This window comes from Phyllostomus hastatus, unplaced genomic scaffold (assembly GCF_019186645.2).
Source record: "Phyllostomus hastatus isolate PE091 unplaced genomic scaffold, TTU_PhHast_1.1 phas_contig_29, whole genome shotgun sequence".
NCBI classification, from domain to species: Eukaryota; Metazoa; Chordata; class Mammalia; order Chiroptera; family Phyllostomidae; genus Phyllostomus; species Phyllostomus hastatus.
Genome location: NW_025333835.1, coordinates 13,864,243 through 13,880,103, shown reverse-complemented (window position 1 = coordinate 13,880,103; position 15,861 = coordinate 13,864,243). Strand labels below are relative to the sequence as shown.

Sequence of the window (15,861 nt, the reverse complement as noted above, 5' to 3'; positions counted from 1 at the left end):
CAGCATTTTTCAAATTTATTTGAGCATGAAGCATAACTAATGTTCTCAGAACATTTTAGAAAGCCCTGAGCTGGATGGACTAGGCATGAAAAAGTATGTCCAAAAAAAAAATAATAATGATTCTTATGATAGTCAAATCTGCTTAACTGGAACCTCTTCATTATGTTAACTCTTAATAAACTGTATCGTTTTAAGGCAAATAAAATGTACTCACTGTTGTAGTACTTCCTTTCCCTTCTGAATGGAGCTCTCAGCCAATGACAGGCAACTAAGTGAGTTATTTCAAGCCAAGGTGTAAAACTCTTCCCAATAATTTCCAAGTTTAATGGAGCTGGACGTTTTGTAACATCAGAGTATTTCTCACAAGGAGACAGACCAACTCCATTCTTTTCCTAGAGGTGTGATAGTGAAGCCTACCACACATGATTCTAGAACAAATGGCACAGGTCCAATAAAGTTCAGAAAATTAGGATCAGTAGGAAAGGTAGTTCATATAAATCAAAAGATACCTTCTACACAGGTGTGTTTAACCTTTTGGCATTTCTGGGCTACGCTGGAAGAAGAAGAGTTATCTTGGCCACATAATAAATACAAAAAACACTAAAGAAAACTGAAGAGGCAAAAAAAAAAAAAAAAGGTTTTAAGTGAATTTACAGTTTTGTATTGGGCCACATTCATAGTCATCCTGGGCCATGTGCAGCCTGTGGTGGGTTGGTCACCCCTAGGCTAGAGGTAAAAAGAAACTGAAGCCAAAGAAAAAAATACAATGATGCCCAGGAAATAGAATGAAAACACAGAGAGATAACTAGTAAGTAAGATAGCAAAAGAATATAGAAAAATAGTATCAAGTAGAAACACACAGGTGACCACGTAAGATTAAAAAAAGAAAACGGTCAACTGATGACTCACTGTGGTATGCAATCAAGTATGTACCATCAATTCCCTTTCAGCCCACCACCATCAGGGTTCACAATCACTGACCCTAAAAAAGGGCAGATGCACTGTGGGCATGCCACCTGAAGGGGGATAAAGTCTATGGTGCAATGAGCAACATTGTTTTTCTGCTTTCTCAGGTGCAGATGCAAGAGGCTCAGAAATTCACTAGAAACTAAGACAGAGACACATGTGTATTTTTTTTTAATTTAAGAAGTCTGCTTCTTAAGATTTATAAAAACCTTTAAAATATACTGACATGAGTATCTAGTCAAGGCACATACTCAATATATAAGATTAACTACTTTGGGAAAAAAGAAATAAAATAAAATGAAAATATTCCTCAGATTTGTTTTACTACTTTATTTCCTGTACAATGAGTATATTAGCAAGTCTATTGCATACATATGCAAAAGAATGGTAAAATACAGCATAGTTTGAAATTATAGTTTTAAAAGTCCTGGTAAGCAAAGTAAATTTACACTTAGAAAAGAACAAACCTTGTGTGTAGTGAATCAAGACGTCAAAGGGAAGTACAAGCTCACCTGACAATCCCAGCCCCCTTTAGCTCTAGATCTCATCCAAACCTCCTTGAAACTACTTTGAAAGAAAAATCAAAAGCATCATGAATTTAGTTCTTAATTAAGCAACACCATAATTTAGGAGTCCATACTGTAAGCTGCCATTAGTAAAAGGGTGGCTTAGAAGATGAAAGATTAACATGATGTCTATTGGCATTATTCTTGTCTACAAAACAAGAATGCTGTGATTTTTCAGTTACGCTAACTTGGAACTTCATATTTAAATAATTTAAGGCTTAAATTGTTTTTATAAACTGTAATTAAAGTTAGAAACGAAACTGAGTCATCATTAAAATAACTTTAAAAGAAAGCACATTTAGGTAATACCCTGCTATGTTATTTCACTTTGGGAGTTATTTCACCTTCAAAAAAAGGGAAGATGAAATAATGATCTAATCTGTACTTTCACTGTTCAATAAAGGAAAATTCAGATTACCCAGAAATCTTTTAAAGATATTTCTACCAGGTCAAAACTAGATCTCAAGATGTTGGTAATTATCTATTACATTTAGTTATAGCAAACTCAATTTGGGCTTCAGGAGGTGGATGTGGACAGAATTTAAGGGGACACCGCTTTGTATATGGTGTGCATTTATGAACTACCATTTCTCCCTCTGTGTCAGCAGCTTTCCTACCACCAGGAAGCCTTATTGTATAATCCACAACCTGTTGTGGGGATTGGGAAAGCCCGGGAATAGATGAAGAAATAAATAAACCACATCGAATACAACCAAACTTTATTTAAACAAAGCTAAAAGATACTGCATAAAAGCCCCCAAATTCCACTGATCATGATTTGAAAATTATGTTTTAAATGGGGCTCAACTAGCTGCACAGTTTCATTCTGATTTACTCTGTTTAAGCTGCAAAACAAAATCAACAATGTCCATGTGGCCATCTTTGAAAAGGAAGTTTCCCCAAATACGTATGGTAGAAGAAATGTATTTTAGTGACCTTAATCACATTATGTTTTCAATGAAGAAATGTAAGTATGGTAAATTATGCCCACTAATTAATTTGTTAATGAGAATTAATCAGCAAGAATGAAAATCCTTCTGAAGTAGGTACCTGGACTTTTTATAGGGTACTAATTGGCAGAACCTCACTGTTACATAATTCTAATTTTCCTATGAAGTTATGGTTCCTAAAACAATTGTCCTTTTTTTAATATCTATTACTTTCTTTGGTATCAAATACAAATAAAGACAGTCCAATGTTATCACTATGTGATTAAAATACTAATACAACTAGTATGGTTGTAATACATCTAGGATGTATTTTAACTCATTAATTTCTGTCTCACAACTCTCAGTGTCCTTCCTCAGTAAATAGGCTATGGCTTATTTTGATTACATGTTTCTTTTTAAATATTTTATTAGTGGTAGAATAGTTTATGGATTTTTATTAAGCATGATTGAATTTGAAAAGGTAACTTCCAAATGTGCTTACCAGGATATCCTTAAAAAATAAATTTTGTATAAATTTTTCAAAAGTAAAATTCAAGATTGGTATTTCTTTTCTTAAAGTATGCCAAAATTGAAATATACATATTAGAATTCTTTTTTAAAAAACAGAATCTAAAACATCCTAAAAATAAATTTTATTATTTAAATAAATAGTTAAGAATTTCTTAAGTAGATAAAATTCATTCAATCACACCTTTTTCTTTCATATTAATTTTATCTTTAAATTGTGGTGGAAAGACCTAAACGCTATTTAAATTAAAACTTCAGTAAACAAGATTTTCACCACTTCTATTTTGTTTTAAAGCTTCAAAAAGTATGAATAAAGACTCCAGTAAGATATTTAAGTTTGTTTCACATAACTGGAACTGAAACTTTCTTCAAACTTTCTGCAGTGGGAGGAAATTTTGGGTTTTCTCTACAAACATGTATCCCTGACCTAGAATGGGGCTTGACCCCTAACAGATGTGAAATGAGTAGTTGTTGAATAAATGAATACTTTTCAGGAAAACAGTTAAAACAGGATAATCATCTGGATAATAACAATCATCTGTTACTTTCCAGAATTACTGTCCATAATGTGTATGTTAAGGTCTTAGAACTCCCATTATCTATACAATAATATTTTTTTCTAGTTGAAACAACAGCAAACGATGATCATTTCCTGATACCAAGAAGCAAATACCATGAAATTTTTAAAAGGACATTTAGAAACTAGCATGTTCTACAACGTTTCTTAGAGCATAAAAGTCTCAATGGAATTCAACTCACAAATATACTTGGAGAATCAGGACTTGACAGTGTTTTTTTCAGGTTCAGAAAAGCAATTCAGAAGCAACACCATGCTAAAACACAAAAGGTTTGTCTGAACAGCAGCACCAGCGGATTTCACAGTAATTCCAAACTGCCCACGGCATCTTTCTACTGGATTTCTGATATAGGTTTTAGAGTTAAAAGGAACCAATTTGGAAGGGGACTGCAGGGAACACAAATAGCAGATTTTCTTGGCTCCTAATGTTTTCTCATACAGTAGTTAGAAATACAAAGTAAGACACAGTATGGTTTTCTCCCTATATAATTTTACAGAGACTCCTAATGCTTCAGCTACTTTAATAAAATAAGGAAAATTCTACAATGTTTAAAGACCTTTGAAAAACAATTAGAGCATTTATCCAGTTCAGAATGAGCTGTGAAACTCACATGTGATAGAGTTCACTATAATAAAGACACTAAATTTAAGACAGAATATTTTATGATAGCTAAAAGAGCCAGGTGAAATCTAGGTAGAAAGAAATAAAAAGTAACTTACCACAAAGTTTAGTAAATCATTTTAGAGGAAATAAAGTATTTAATCAGAATCAGAACATAAATTTTTGCCATCTAAAATATCATCACTGAGTGAGCATGTCTGGAAATAAAAGGGTACATCCAGATGGAAAAGGAAAATAGATATTTGGTATCTATTTTGGTATCTAGGCAGAATTAAGGCAAATAATTCCTAAACTTCATGGAAAATATTAATACTCAGATTTAAACTGTTAACTAAATTTTTATTTTAATTTTCCATACAAGGGACTATTATCTTAGTCATTAAGTCTCTTAATATTTCATGCTTTTTATTTAATGATTTATCCTTACACCTTTAAGACACAAAACAGGCAACTGATTTCTATAAAGGCTTTTGGCTTATATACAGGATTTTTGGTTTTCCCCACAAACTATTAAAAAAGTCTTCAATACCTGATCATCGCTACATTTAGGAAAACAAGAGGTTTTCCAAAATCTTGTGCCAATAACAAATATAATCCTTAATAAAATATACAATATCATTTCAAAATTAAAAATCACAATGCATATATATAGTGCAGGAGTTAAAATGAAAAAAATTATACAATCTGTAGTGTGAATGAATAATTGTCCTAAGGCTTCTAACAAGTTCACTGTACCTTTACAGCCCTTTAATTTTTCTAGTATAACTTACCAATTGGAGTTACCTCCTTATTGGTATAGTAAATGTTTTATTTTTGACTAACTTCAAATTTGTTACAGTTAACCCAGTTACACAAAGAAGAATGCTCATACACCCAAACATTAACACTCTTCAGAGGCTAAGAGAACTCTACACTAACTCTACATTAAATATACTGACAGCCGCATAGACTTTTCCTTAGGGGCTTTTTAGGTATTTTTTTAATGGAGCTGGGTGAAGCTACGTTAAGTTAAGCTGGTGGCTTCTATATATCAAGAAGAAGATGCTTCTACAACTAAGTCAGTTATTTATGCGGATAAAGAATAAAGGACAATCTTTTCCTCAATAATGATGTTCATGATCCAACAAATTTGTTATTTTAATTTATGCAAAATTATAAAACATCAGCAATCACTTGAGTATTTGTAAGTAGGAGAAAAGAATACCAGAATCTCCAAAAGTTAGTGAGTCTATCCTGCATCTATCTTCCTGAAAAATATTTCAAGCATCTAATAAGATTTTTAAAAGATTGAAAAAATTTAGAAGATTTTTAAGCTTACTGTAGAAAAAGTAAATAGATAAAAAAATAGCACAATGCACATGTGAGTATTCACAAAGGGGTAGGAAGAATATGAATATATTGCGGTGGTTGAGAACAAATTGCTACATGGGCTATGGCATCTGATAAAGTTATTGTCCCGCTGAGTTTATGTACATCTAAAATCAATGGAAAAGCAGTAAGGATTATGAGGATGGGGTGAAGGATAGAGAGGAAAAGTCTCTGACTGTGGAAAGAAAATCACCACTTCAGTACCAAACACTTTTTGAATGGAAGAGTTACAGTGAGGAACTACAAATGTGCTCCTCACTTACGGCCACCCTGGAACAGAAAAAGGAAGTAGAGAAGAAATGAAGTAAGAAAACAAATTTCTCTTTAAGGAGAAAAAATATAATTAATCTCTTATTAAATCTCTAAATAATAAAGAGAAAACTAAACATGGAAATTCTATTTTAACCTCTGATAGGAATGGCTAAAAACATTTGGAAGCACATGACAAGGAGCAAACCAGGACTGAACTCCTAGAAATACAGACTCAATAAATAATTACTTTTACTATAAAAACAGATTAAGATGTAAGTATTAATAGAAAAAAAAAGAATGCAAATAGCCATCATATGGGAATCTAAAGGCAAAAATTTGGGTACAACAAGTTTCTCAAAAGAAAAGACATAAACTAGATATTGATGATATTTCTTCAGGCTTTTAGGAAAAAAGTAGCTAACTTTTAAAGAATCATTAGTAATATTAGTGATACAGTGATCAATTATCCAGGAAATAATAGTTATTCTAGCATAAAATATATAGAATCAAGATCCATGGTCCAAACTGTTATTACAGCTACAAGGTTTTTTGTTGTTTATCTTTTGGGAGTGGGGGGCATGACAGTGAGGTCATGACAGAAAAATGAAAAAAAAAATCAAAATTAAAATAAACTAAAAGCAGTTCATGAGAAAACAACGTATGCTTCAGTGATGAAATTACTAAGTGATACAATTTTCTAGTACATTTTGATATTTTATGGAAATAGCTACAAATTAGGCTCCTAATGACAAGGGTATTAACAGTTACCTACAGATTGGAAAAAGAACATTTTAACGGTTATCAAACTTTTTTTTTTCAGAGAAAGGGGAAGGGAAGGACAAAGAAAGGGAAACAAACATTGATGTGAAAGAGAAACATCCATTTGTTGCCTCTCACACACAACCCATCTGGGGACCAAACCTGCAACCTAGGCAGGTTCCAGTCATGTGCCCTGACTGGAAATGGAACCAGGGACCTTTTGCTTTGTGAAACGATGCTCGACCAACTGATCCACACAGGTCAGGGCTTCATTCTCTTTTTTTTTTTTTTTTTTTAAAGAGAGTAGGGGAGGGAGGGAGAAAGGGAGAGAAACATTGATTGATCAAACTAATTTTAATATGCCTTGTCTTCCTATTTTGGATGAAATGTAGTTGCGAATCTATCCATTATCAAGTCACATAAATCCTGAATAAAATGGACTCCATGAAACCAGTACATTCTAAATTATATCATCAAAATTGTCACATAGCTTCAACATAACATTTGGCATAAAAAATAATCAAATAATTATTAAACAGTTACTTATAGTTAATCAGTACATATACATATATAAATATGTGTGTAGTACATGCAGTGTGAATTCATATACACTTTGAAGTGTTTTTCTTAACTTTACATGTAACTGAAATAAAGAATATACATGTATCCAACAGAGATTTAAATTTGACAACTGCTGGACAGAATCCAGTCAAATTTAAAGTAACAAAATATGCATAAAAACTAATTTTACACATACAAATTTTTGGCAAACATATAAATAAGGGCACCTATTTCCAAAGCATAATATAACAAAAGCATTATACAGGGAAAGTAATTCCGATGCTTTCATTTTTATTGTAGTCCAATGTAATTATTAAATTAAAATCTTACTTTAAGGATGACCAGTTTTAAGCAAATTTAAAATACTTTTCCACTGGAAAACTTTGTATTACTATGTATTTTCTTCAAAATAGCTTATGCCTATGTACAGAATTTGGATCACGTACCCATGCCTCTGTTTGAATGGGCTTGATGTTGCTTAGTAGCACCTCTTCATAGTTTCCATAATCGGTGAATTTAACTACTGCTGTCATCCCTGAAGAATGGAGAGCTTCAACTTCTGCTCGGTAAAACTGAGGAGACAAAAAGGAGTTTTAATAGGACAATCAACATTGCCTACTACAAAGGGGAATATTTGATGGAAATGTAAGTAATTGAAGTGTTAGAATGCGTCATTTTTTAAAAGCTTAGTTCTTTTTTAAAAATTAATTAGCATTTGAGATAAAACTGACAGAACATTATATTAGTTTTAGATGTACAACATAGTGATTTGATATGTAAATGTGTAAAACGATCAAAATAACTTTAAAGTTCATCACCATAAAGAATTTTTTTCTTGTGATAAAAATTTTAAGATTCTCTTAGCAACAATCACATACACAATATTTTAAAGAAAAAAAATTAAGAGAATAATATATTTAAGAAAGAAAACTTACCTTTAATAATCATAAATTAGCTTAAAAAAGATAAATTATCTTATCCATATGAGTTCTGACACACACTGAGCAGTAGAAGTAATTCAGGACAGAGCCCGATGCTTAGTGAAGAAAAATATTCGCATGCTAGTGGATGTATAAAGGACTAGTGTTATGTTTTGTTGTTAGCCACTGAAGTCCTCTGACTAACCCTGATAAGACAATTCTCATGTACTAATCAGAATATATAATTAAGGAGCAATTCATTTAAAAAACAGAAACATATAGCAAAAATAAATACAAAGAAAAAGGCTCTTTGCCACCCTCGCCACAGGCAGCTGAGGTGGAGTAGAGATGTCAGGTACGGAATAAGCACATTATTCATATCTAGGAGTTAGTGGATTTGAGACTCTGCAAGATTGGACATTTTTATTGTATCAGTTTACCCAGTTTTACTTGGCCCTGTTATTGTTCATTAACAAACCCACATGGAACTGCTTTACATAACAAGTACAATTTTAAAACTTATTTGTTAAAGTAACTAGGAATAGATCAACTAATTAGAGAACTGCTCCACTATGGGCCAACCCATTCAGGACCTAAACTGTAGGTCAGAATGTTGCTTAGTGAACACAAAATAGAAATAAAAAACTAGATCCTCTTAAGGAATAATTTCTTTAAACTACGTTAGTTGGAGACTCTAACACTATCTACTCTAACAGTATCTCTTAATAGGCTCATTGAATCAGAAAATGCTAAGGCAACAACAAGTCTTACTCACCATATCCCTCTAAAATATGAGTTACCCTGGATGTACCAGGAAAAAAAATCTGTTTTTACTGATTAACTGGTATACTTCTTACTACAAAGGTTATTAAGTTAATCCATGGTGCTTCCTTCCCAGGTATATGGATGCTAGGAAGTCTAGAGACATCATCATGAAATTTTCCAAATCGTAGAGTTCTTGATATACATTCATTCTCATCTCTCCATCCCTCCTTTATTTCTTTAACCTCACACTTCTGTGTTTTGTGAATTGATGCATTTTTGGACCTATGCTTTAATTGTAAACTTCTCAGATAATTATGTCAGTTTAGATAAGTTCAATACACAATGATTCATAATATATCCTAGGAAAACAAATAAGTTGACATCTTTTTAGAACTTACTTTCATAAAGACAATTCATGTTAAAAATGACTTCTAGCCCTGGCTGGTGTGCCTCAGTGAATTGAGTGGCGGCCTACAAACCGAAGGGTCACCAGTTCGATTCCCAGTCGGGGCACATGCCTGGGTTGCAGGCCTGGTCCCCAGTAGGGGGCATGTAAGAGGCAACCACACATTGAGGTTTCTATCCCTCTCTTTTTTCCTCCCTTCCTCTCTCTAAAAAAAAAAAAAAAATGGTTTCTATATAATGTGGAAAGCACTGTAATAAGGTGCTGTATAGTGATAAGGCATATGATAAGGTTGAAGTATTTGGGAAAAGCTTCCTGGGGCAGATGACAATCAGTATATAGTCTTTAAGCGTGAAGAGACTTTAGCCAAGTAAAGAACTGAAAAGGGAGTTTGTTCCAGGGAATGTTATAGAGACATAAACATGAAGATGAGTGCAGGAAACTATAAAGAATTTAAAATTAATTATGGCATGACGTGAGACTGTCAACCAATAGAAAATTAGACAGGACAAGAAGGTTACAGCCAACCGACTGAGGCTCTGCATGCATGTTAAAATCTGTATTTACTGTACAGGTACAAGATTTTACCTAGGAAAAGTGACATGGTCTAAATCAGGAGCACAGTGGTGGCAGTTTTAAGGACAAGTTTAAAAGGAATAAGGTTTAAGGCAAGGAGACCGGTTTGGAGGTTGTTAGAGCATTACAGTTGAGTGGGCAGAAAGAGCTGAACTAATTATGGCAGTCTAGAGGAAGAATTGTTCCAAGTTCTCAAATCCTTCAATGGAAATAAAGCCTGGGAGAAGGCAAGATACTGGGAAGATTCTTTTAAATGACAGATTATACTAATTAATTAATCAGCTCCAAAACATCACTACAATGCAATTAAGATTATGATTTCTTAATGACAGTGATAGCCAATGCTTTTTCTTAAATCTTCAAACCCTGGTCTCTTGACTAGAAAATTAGAAAGCTGCCTATTCTTTTTTTAAAAGATTTTATTTATTTATTTTTAGACAGAGGAGAAGGAAGAGAGAGAGGGAGAGAAACATCAATGTGTGATTGCCTCTCGTGCACCCCTACTGGGGACCTGGCCCACAATCCAGGCATGTGCCCTGACTGAAAATTGAACTGGGGACCCTTTGGTTTGCATGTCAGCACCCAACCCACTGAGCCACACTAGCCAGGCCAAAAAGTTGCCTATTCTTGACAAGACATTTAAAAGCTATTTCTTAAATTAGGTGGTTTCAGAAGATAACTAATCTCATCTCTTTCAGGGGGTGAATACTGTTTATCTTATTTGTTTAATTGTATAATCTATATAGTGTCCATAGTCCCTCACTCTAAACTAAAAATATAAATGCAATTAAAATCAAAGTAGTCACTTTAGAAGATCATCCAATCATTCTAATAATACTCTTAAAAGCTCAAAACATTTTAATAATTATTAGAAACTGTCTTTCAGAAGGTATATGACATTATTTTGAATATACTCAGTAGCAGCAATGGATGAATTCAGTATTACTGAATTTTTTGAGACAATTACAATTAAAAGTAAAGTTTTATTAATAATCTCATTAGGTGTTTGAAGGTATATGGGCAATAACACAGCACAAACTACCTGATCAATCCTAAACATTTAGTCACTTAGTAGCTACTCAGTCATGGTTTATTGAATTCTCAATATTTGTTGAAGAACTTGTCTGCTAAGTCTAATATTTCAATATTTGTAGGTCTTTTATTTTTCTGTTGTTTTTTTGTTTCTGTTCAATCATATTCTTTCTCTCTTAAACCATGCCTCATAATTTTTTATAGGATGCCAGACACTGCAGATAAAATATTGGAAAGGTTCTAGAAAATGTTTTTTTTTTCCCTAAAAGAGGATTACATTTACTTTGGGCAGGCAGACAGAGTACAAACAGATATCCTTGATCTTGTAAAGGTTTGTCTTAGGGTTTGTAATGCCTTGTTTGTAGTTCGCACTTACTACTAGAGCATGATCTTTATGAGATTTTAAAGGACAGTCTCAGTGGTTGACCAAGCCTTTCAAACATTGTCCGACCTGAACTCCAATCACTTACCTCCTCTGCTTGTCAAAGTCACCAACAATCCCACACTGTCCAATATGGAAAAAATATCTTTTCATTTTCAACCTAATCAACTTTTCACAGAAGCATCTGACACAAAGTCCACTCTAAGGTAAACACTTAGCTCTACAAACCATGACTGAGAAACAGGAAAACATAAATAATCCCTTTCTAACCAAATCGAATAGTTCTTGTTTTTTTGAAAGTGAGTAGTTTGAGTTGAAAGAGTAATAGTCTGACCAGTACTTGCTTTCCAAGCCTTTGTATTAGCCAGGAAGTAGCCATGTAAAATAGTTCCAACTAATGAGATTACCTATTGATATTTCTGGCAAGGCTTTGCTTTTCTGGAAAAAAAGGAAAAACACAACTAGTGCTATCTCTGCCTCTCTTTTTAGCCTTGAATAAAAACTTGGCAGTAGATGCTGCTACTAGATGAGTATTATCCCCCATGTATAGAAATGCCTCAAGACTACGGCACCTAGTTATATCATCTGTACCCTCCTTGCTGATATCATCAGGTAACACACCTAACATTCAGCTGATGCCTCATTATCCACTGAACATTATGGGGCCTGGTTCCTGATCCCAAGGCCTACAGTATCTCTTTAGAAGATCCACCCACATTTCCTAGCCTGAATTTCAGTTCCTTGAAATTTTCAGTTAACTTTGCTTCCACCACTTCTTTTAGTCACACACACACACTCTTTTGGACACATTCTTACTTTATCAATTGAAACTACTTTACTTATGAAATATTTACCTCAAATATTTTTTCTTTTACCTGATCTTCACATCTATCTAGGTCTCTGTCACTATAACTCCCTTACCTCTGTTTTTATTAATTTGCTGGTATCTCCAGTCCCCTAACCACTCTACTTTTTTCTTATATAAGTGCTCCCTCAAAATTAACTAATTAACAGGGTCCAAAATTATTGTTAAGTCCCTACACTGTAGGAAAAGAAGGGCTGCAGATGAAAACTGAACAGACATAATCCTGTCTGTAATAAACTTAAAAGTATGGTAGGGGAGAGCTATCAATCCAGGAATCAAAATAAAAAATACTTTGCATCTCTCTGATAGCTAGTAATGCCAAGCATCTTTTCATATGTTTCTGGGCTCCCTGTATGTCCTCCTTGGAGAAGTGTCTCTTCAGGTCCTTTTTCCACTTTTTAATTGGTTTTTAGTCTTCCTGGAGTGAAGTCCTGTGAGTTCTTTACATATTTTGGAGGTCAAACCCTTGTCTGAGTTATCGTTGGAAAATATATTTTCCCATAGGGTTGGCTCCCTTTTCATTTTAATGCTGATTTCTTTAGCCATGCAGAAGCTTTTTATTTTGATGACATCCCATTTGTTTATTCTTTCCTTTATGTCCCTTGTTCTAGGGGACATATTGGTGAAAATATTGCTGCATGGAATATCTGAGATTTTCTTGCCTGTGCTTTCCTCTAACTGAATGAAGAAGCAGAAAGCCTGAACAGACCAATAACAGCTGACAAAATCAAAGCAGTAATCAAAAAACTCCTGGCACACAAAAGCCCTGGCCCAGACAGTTTCACAGGAGAATTTTACAAAACATTTAAGGAAGAGATAACCCTTCACAGACTATTCCTTCACAGACTATTCCAAAAAATCCAAGAAGACAGAAGACTCCCAAACTCTTTTTATGAAGCCAGCATCATCCTAATCCCAAAACCAGATAAAGACACAATAAAGAAAGAAAACTATAAGCCAATATCGCTTATTAACGCAGACTCTAAAATCCTCAACAGCCCTGGCTGGCGTAGCTCAGTGGATTGAGCGCGGGCTGCAAACCAAAGTGTCGCAGGTTCGATTCCCAGTCAGGGCACATGCCTGAGTTGCAGGCCAGGACCCCCAGCAACCGTACATTGATGTGTCTCTCTCTGTCTCTGTCTCTGTCTCTCTGTCTCTCTGTCTCTCTCCCTCTCTCTCTCCCCCCCCGCCCCTTCCCTCTCTAAAAATAAATAAATAAAATCTTAAAAAAAAAAATCCTCAACAAAATATTGGCAAACTGCATCCAACAATACATTAAGAAGATCATACACCATGATCAAGTGGGATTCATCCCAGGGATATAAGGACAGTACAATGTTTACAAATTAATAAATGTAAAACATCACATAAACAAAAAGAAAAAAATCACATGACCATATTGACAGATGCGGAAAAAGCATTTGATAAGGTACGGCACCCATTTATGATAAAAACATTCAGCAAAGTGGGATCAGAGGGAGCATTCCTCAACATAATAAAGGCCATATACAAGAGAAAAGCAAACATTAATAATTCAGTGGATGATAAGTGAAATCACTTACCAACTTCACTTAACCAGTTTTATACTATTCTGATGCACAAGCTAAAATCAAACCTAACCTAACCAAATCTTATGAGACTGATTCTCCCTAATCATCCTTAAAAAACAGGAAGTATTTTGTTTTCCCTCTTTTATAAATTACATATTTATAAATCTGTTTAAAGACTTTAAACAGGTACAAATGTTGAACAAAATTCACAGTCCCAAAGCAACAGCTTTCTGCAGTCTCACTAGAATGTTACATTTAGTAATATCACTATGTAATACCACTATAGTATGCGTACCTTATTGTCTTCCCAATAAAGTGCAAAACATTCATCTCCAGGTTTCCACAGTTTTGCATACTCCATAGGAATAGATGATTCTAGTACTTTTTCTGGCTTAATTGGCCCAGATCTTCTTTTGGGCCCACTATTGTAAAATATTTTATCATCATAGGGTGCAGCTGTGATGGGTCCTGCTGGCTTAATGGGTCCTACTCGCCTTCCCTTCAGTGGTACTTCTGTCTCTCCATTTGGAATACCAATGAAACTATTAGTTCGGACAGGATTCTGGTAATCAGTATTTACATTAAAATGTTTTTCAATTTTTATACCACTGAAAGCTTCATTATTTAATGTTCGTGGTTTCCTGTCATAAAAATAATCAGGATTTGCTGTTTGGTTTTCTCTCTTCCCACGTTTTTGATTATTATAATCTATTGGTTCTTGAGGAAGTGGACTTTCTTTTGCCTCTGCGTAGGATGGACCTCTTCCTGATCTGCTTTGCATAGAGTTATCCCTTTTTTTAAAAGCACCATCATTGTGCTGAGAACTTAAAGGGTATGAAATGTCTTTAGTTCTATCATATCTAGAATATGGTCTATCACATCTGATTCTCTCTTCAGCCCATACTTCAGATCCTGAAGAACTACTTGGTCTTTCAGTACCTCTATTTCTAGGTAATCCACTGCTTTCTAAAACTGACTTTGAATTTTGGGTATCTCTTTGAAAACGAGGAGGTTTTTCATTTCTTGGCTGTCTGATATCACTTCGGGGAAGATATCTTGATTGATTATTATCTTTTATTCCATTTTGCTCAGTATTCAACAATCGGTGTTGTCCCTGATGAAGCTGCTGCGGTTGTGATTTAGGTTCTGAAAAGTAAATCATATGCATATTAAAATGATGACTCTCAACACTTATTTTAAAATGCCTCACAATTAGTATATTAATACAAAATTATCAAACTCCTATTTTAATATCTTTTACTGTCTTTCTTCCTCTGCTTCCTCTGCTTTCATTCCTTCCTCTGCTTTCATTCCTCTGCTTCCTCAGTCATAGATTTCTAATGTACAGTTTCCCAAGTCAGCTACATTAGTGAAGTAAAGCAATGATATGTATGAACCATGAAAAACTTGTGGATAATTTAAAAGCAATTTGTCTTTGTCATTGAATGTTTGCATTCTTATAGCTACCTATATATTCAATCTCGGTAATTCATTTCCCAAGACATTACTGAAATAGAACTGCAAAATGCTAACTGTGAAGCTGCTATAAACCTACACAAGTTTATAACCATTGCTCAACTTTTTTCTGAATCCCACTCCAATTTAGGAAAGTATAGCTATTATTGTCAGTCAAATTCTAGCCTTTGCAAAAATGTTATTTCTCAAATCTTTCTAGATCTGGAACTGCTAAGTGTTTGGATTACAAACAGATATCCCACTATAGAAAAGAGTTAATAGTTTTCTTAACATATCAAAGTAATTAAAGGCAGGTACTACTTGGAAATACAGAAAACTGTCAAAAATATGACTAAGCACAATAGTGCAAATAATATCCAGCTAGATACTAAAACCAGTAACATGGTAAATATATACTGACAGATAACCAAATGACTGTATTTCACAGAGTGATTTTTATTCTATTCAATTTGTACTATGTCATTTATACTTTTCTTCCTCCATTATTTCACACAACAGGACTATTAACATTATTATGAAACATACTGATTGGTCTTTGGTACACGTCTTATTTCCCTTGTCATGCACCATAATCAATATGCAGGTCAGAATTATTCTTATATTTCCCGAGGATTACAATACTTCTCAACAAAGGCACTACTGACATTTTGGGTGAGACTGTTTCTTGCATTGCAAGAAAATTAACATCTTTGACCTCCAGGCACTAATTGCCAAAGTACACTCTCCCAGAATTCCTACTATCTCCATACATTTCCAAACACCCA

At 33.9% G+C, this 15,861-nt stretch overlaps 1 protein-coding gene across 6 annotated transcripts in view; it reads right to left on the bottom strand.

Annotated features, from left to right (window-relative positions):
* TDRD3 (tudor domain containing 3) overlaps positions 1-15,861 on the bottom strand; it is a 163,246-nt gene that overhangs the window by 26,931 nt on the left and 120,454 nt on the right. For 5 of the 6 annotated variants that reach the window (XM_045839149.1, XM_045839148.1, XM_045839152.1 and 2 more), the window contains 2 exons: positions 13,917-14,767; positions 7,575-7,700 (listed from right to left, as the gene is read on the bottom strand). In XM_045839149.1, the coding sequence (XP_045695105.1) occupies positions 7,575-7,700; positions 13,917-14,767 (977 nt within the window). Of the gene's footprint in view, positions 1-3,215; positions 5,827-7,574; positions 7,701-13,916; positions 14,768-15,861 lie in introns of those variants that run through there. The other variant, XM_045839153.1, reaches the window with a different exon arrangement.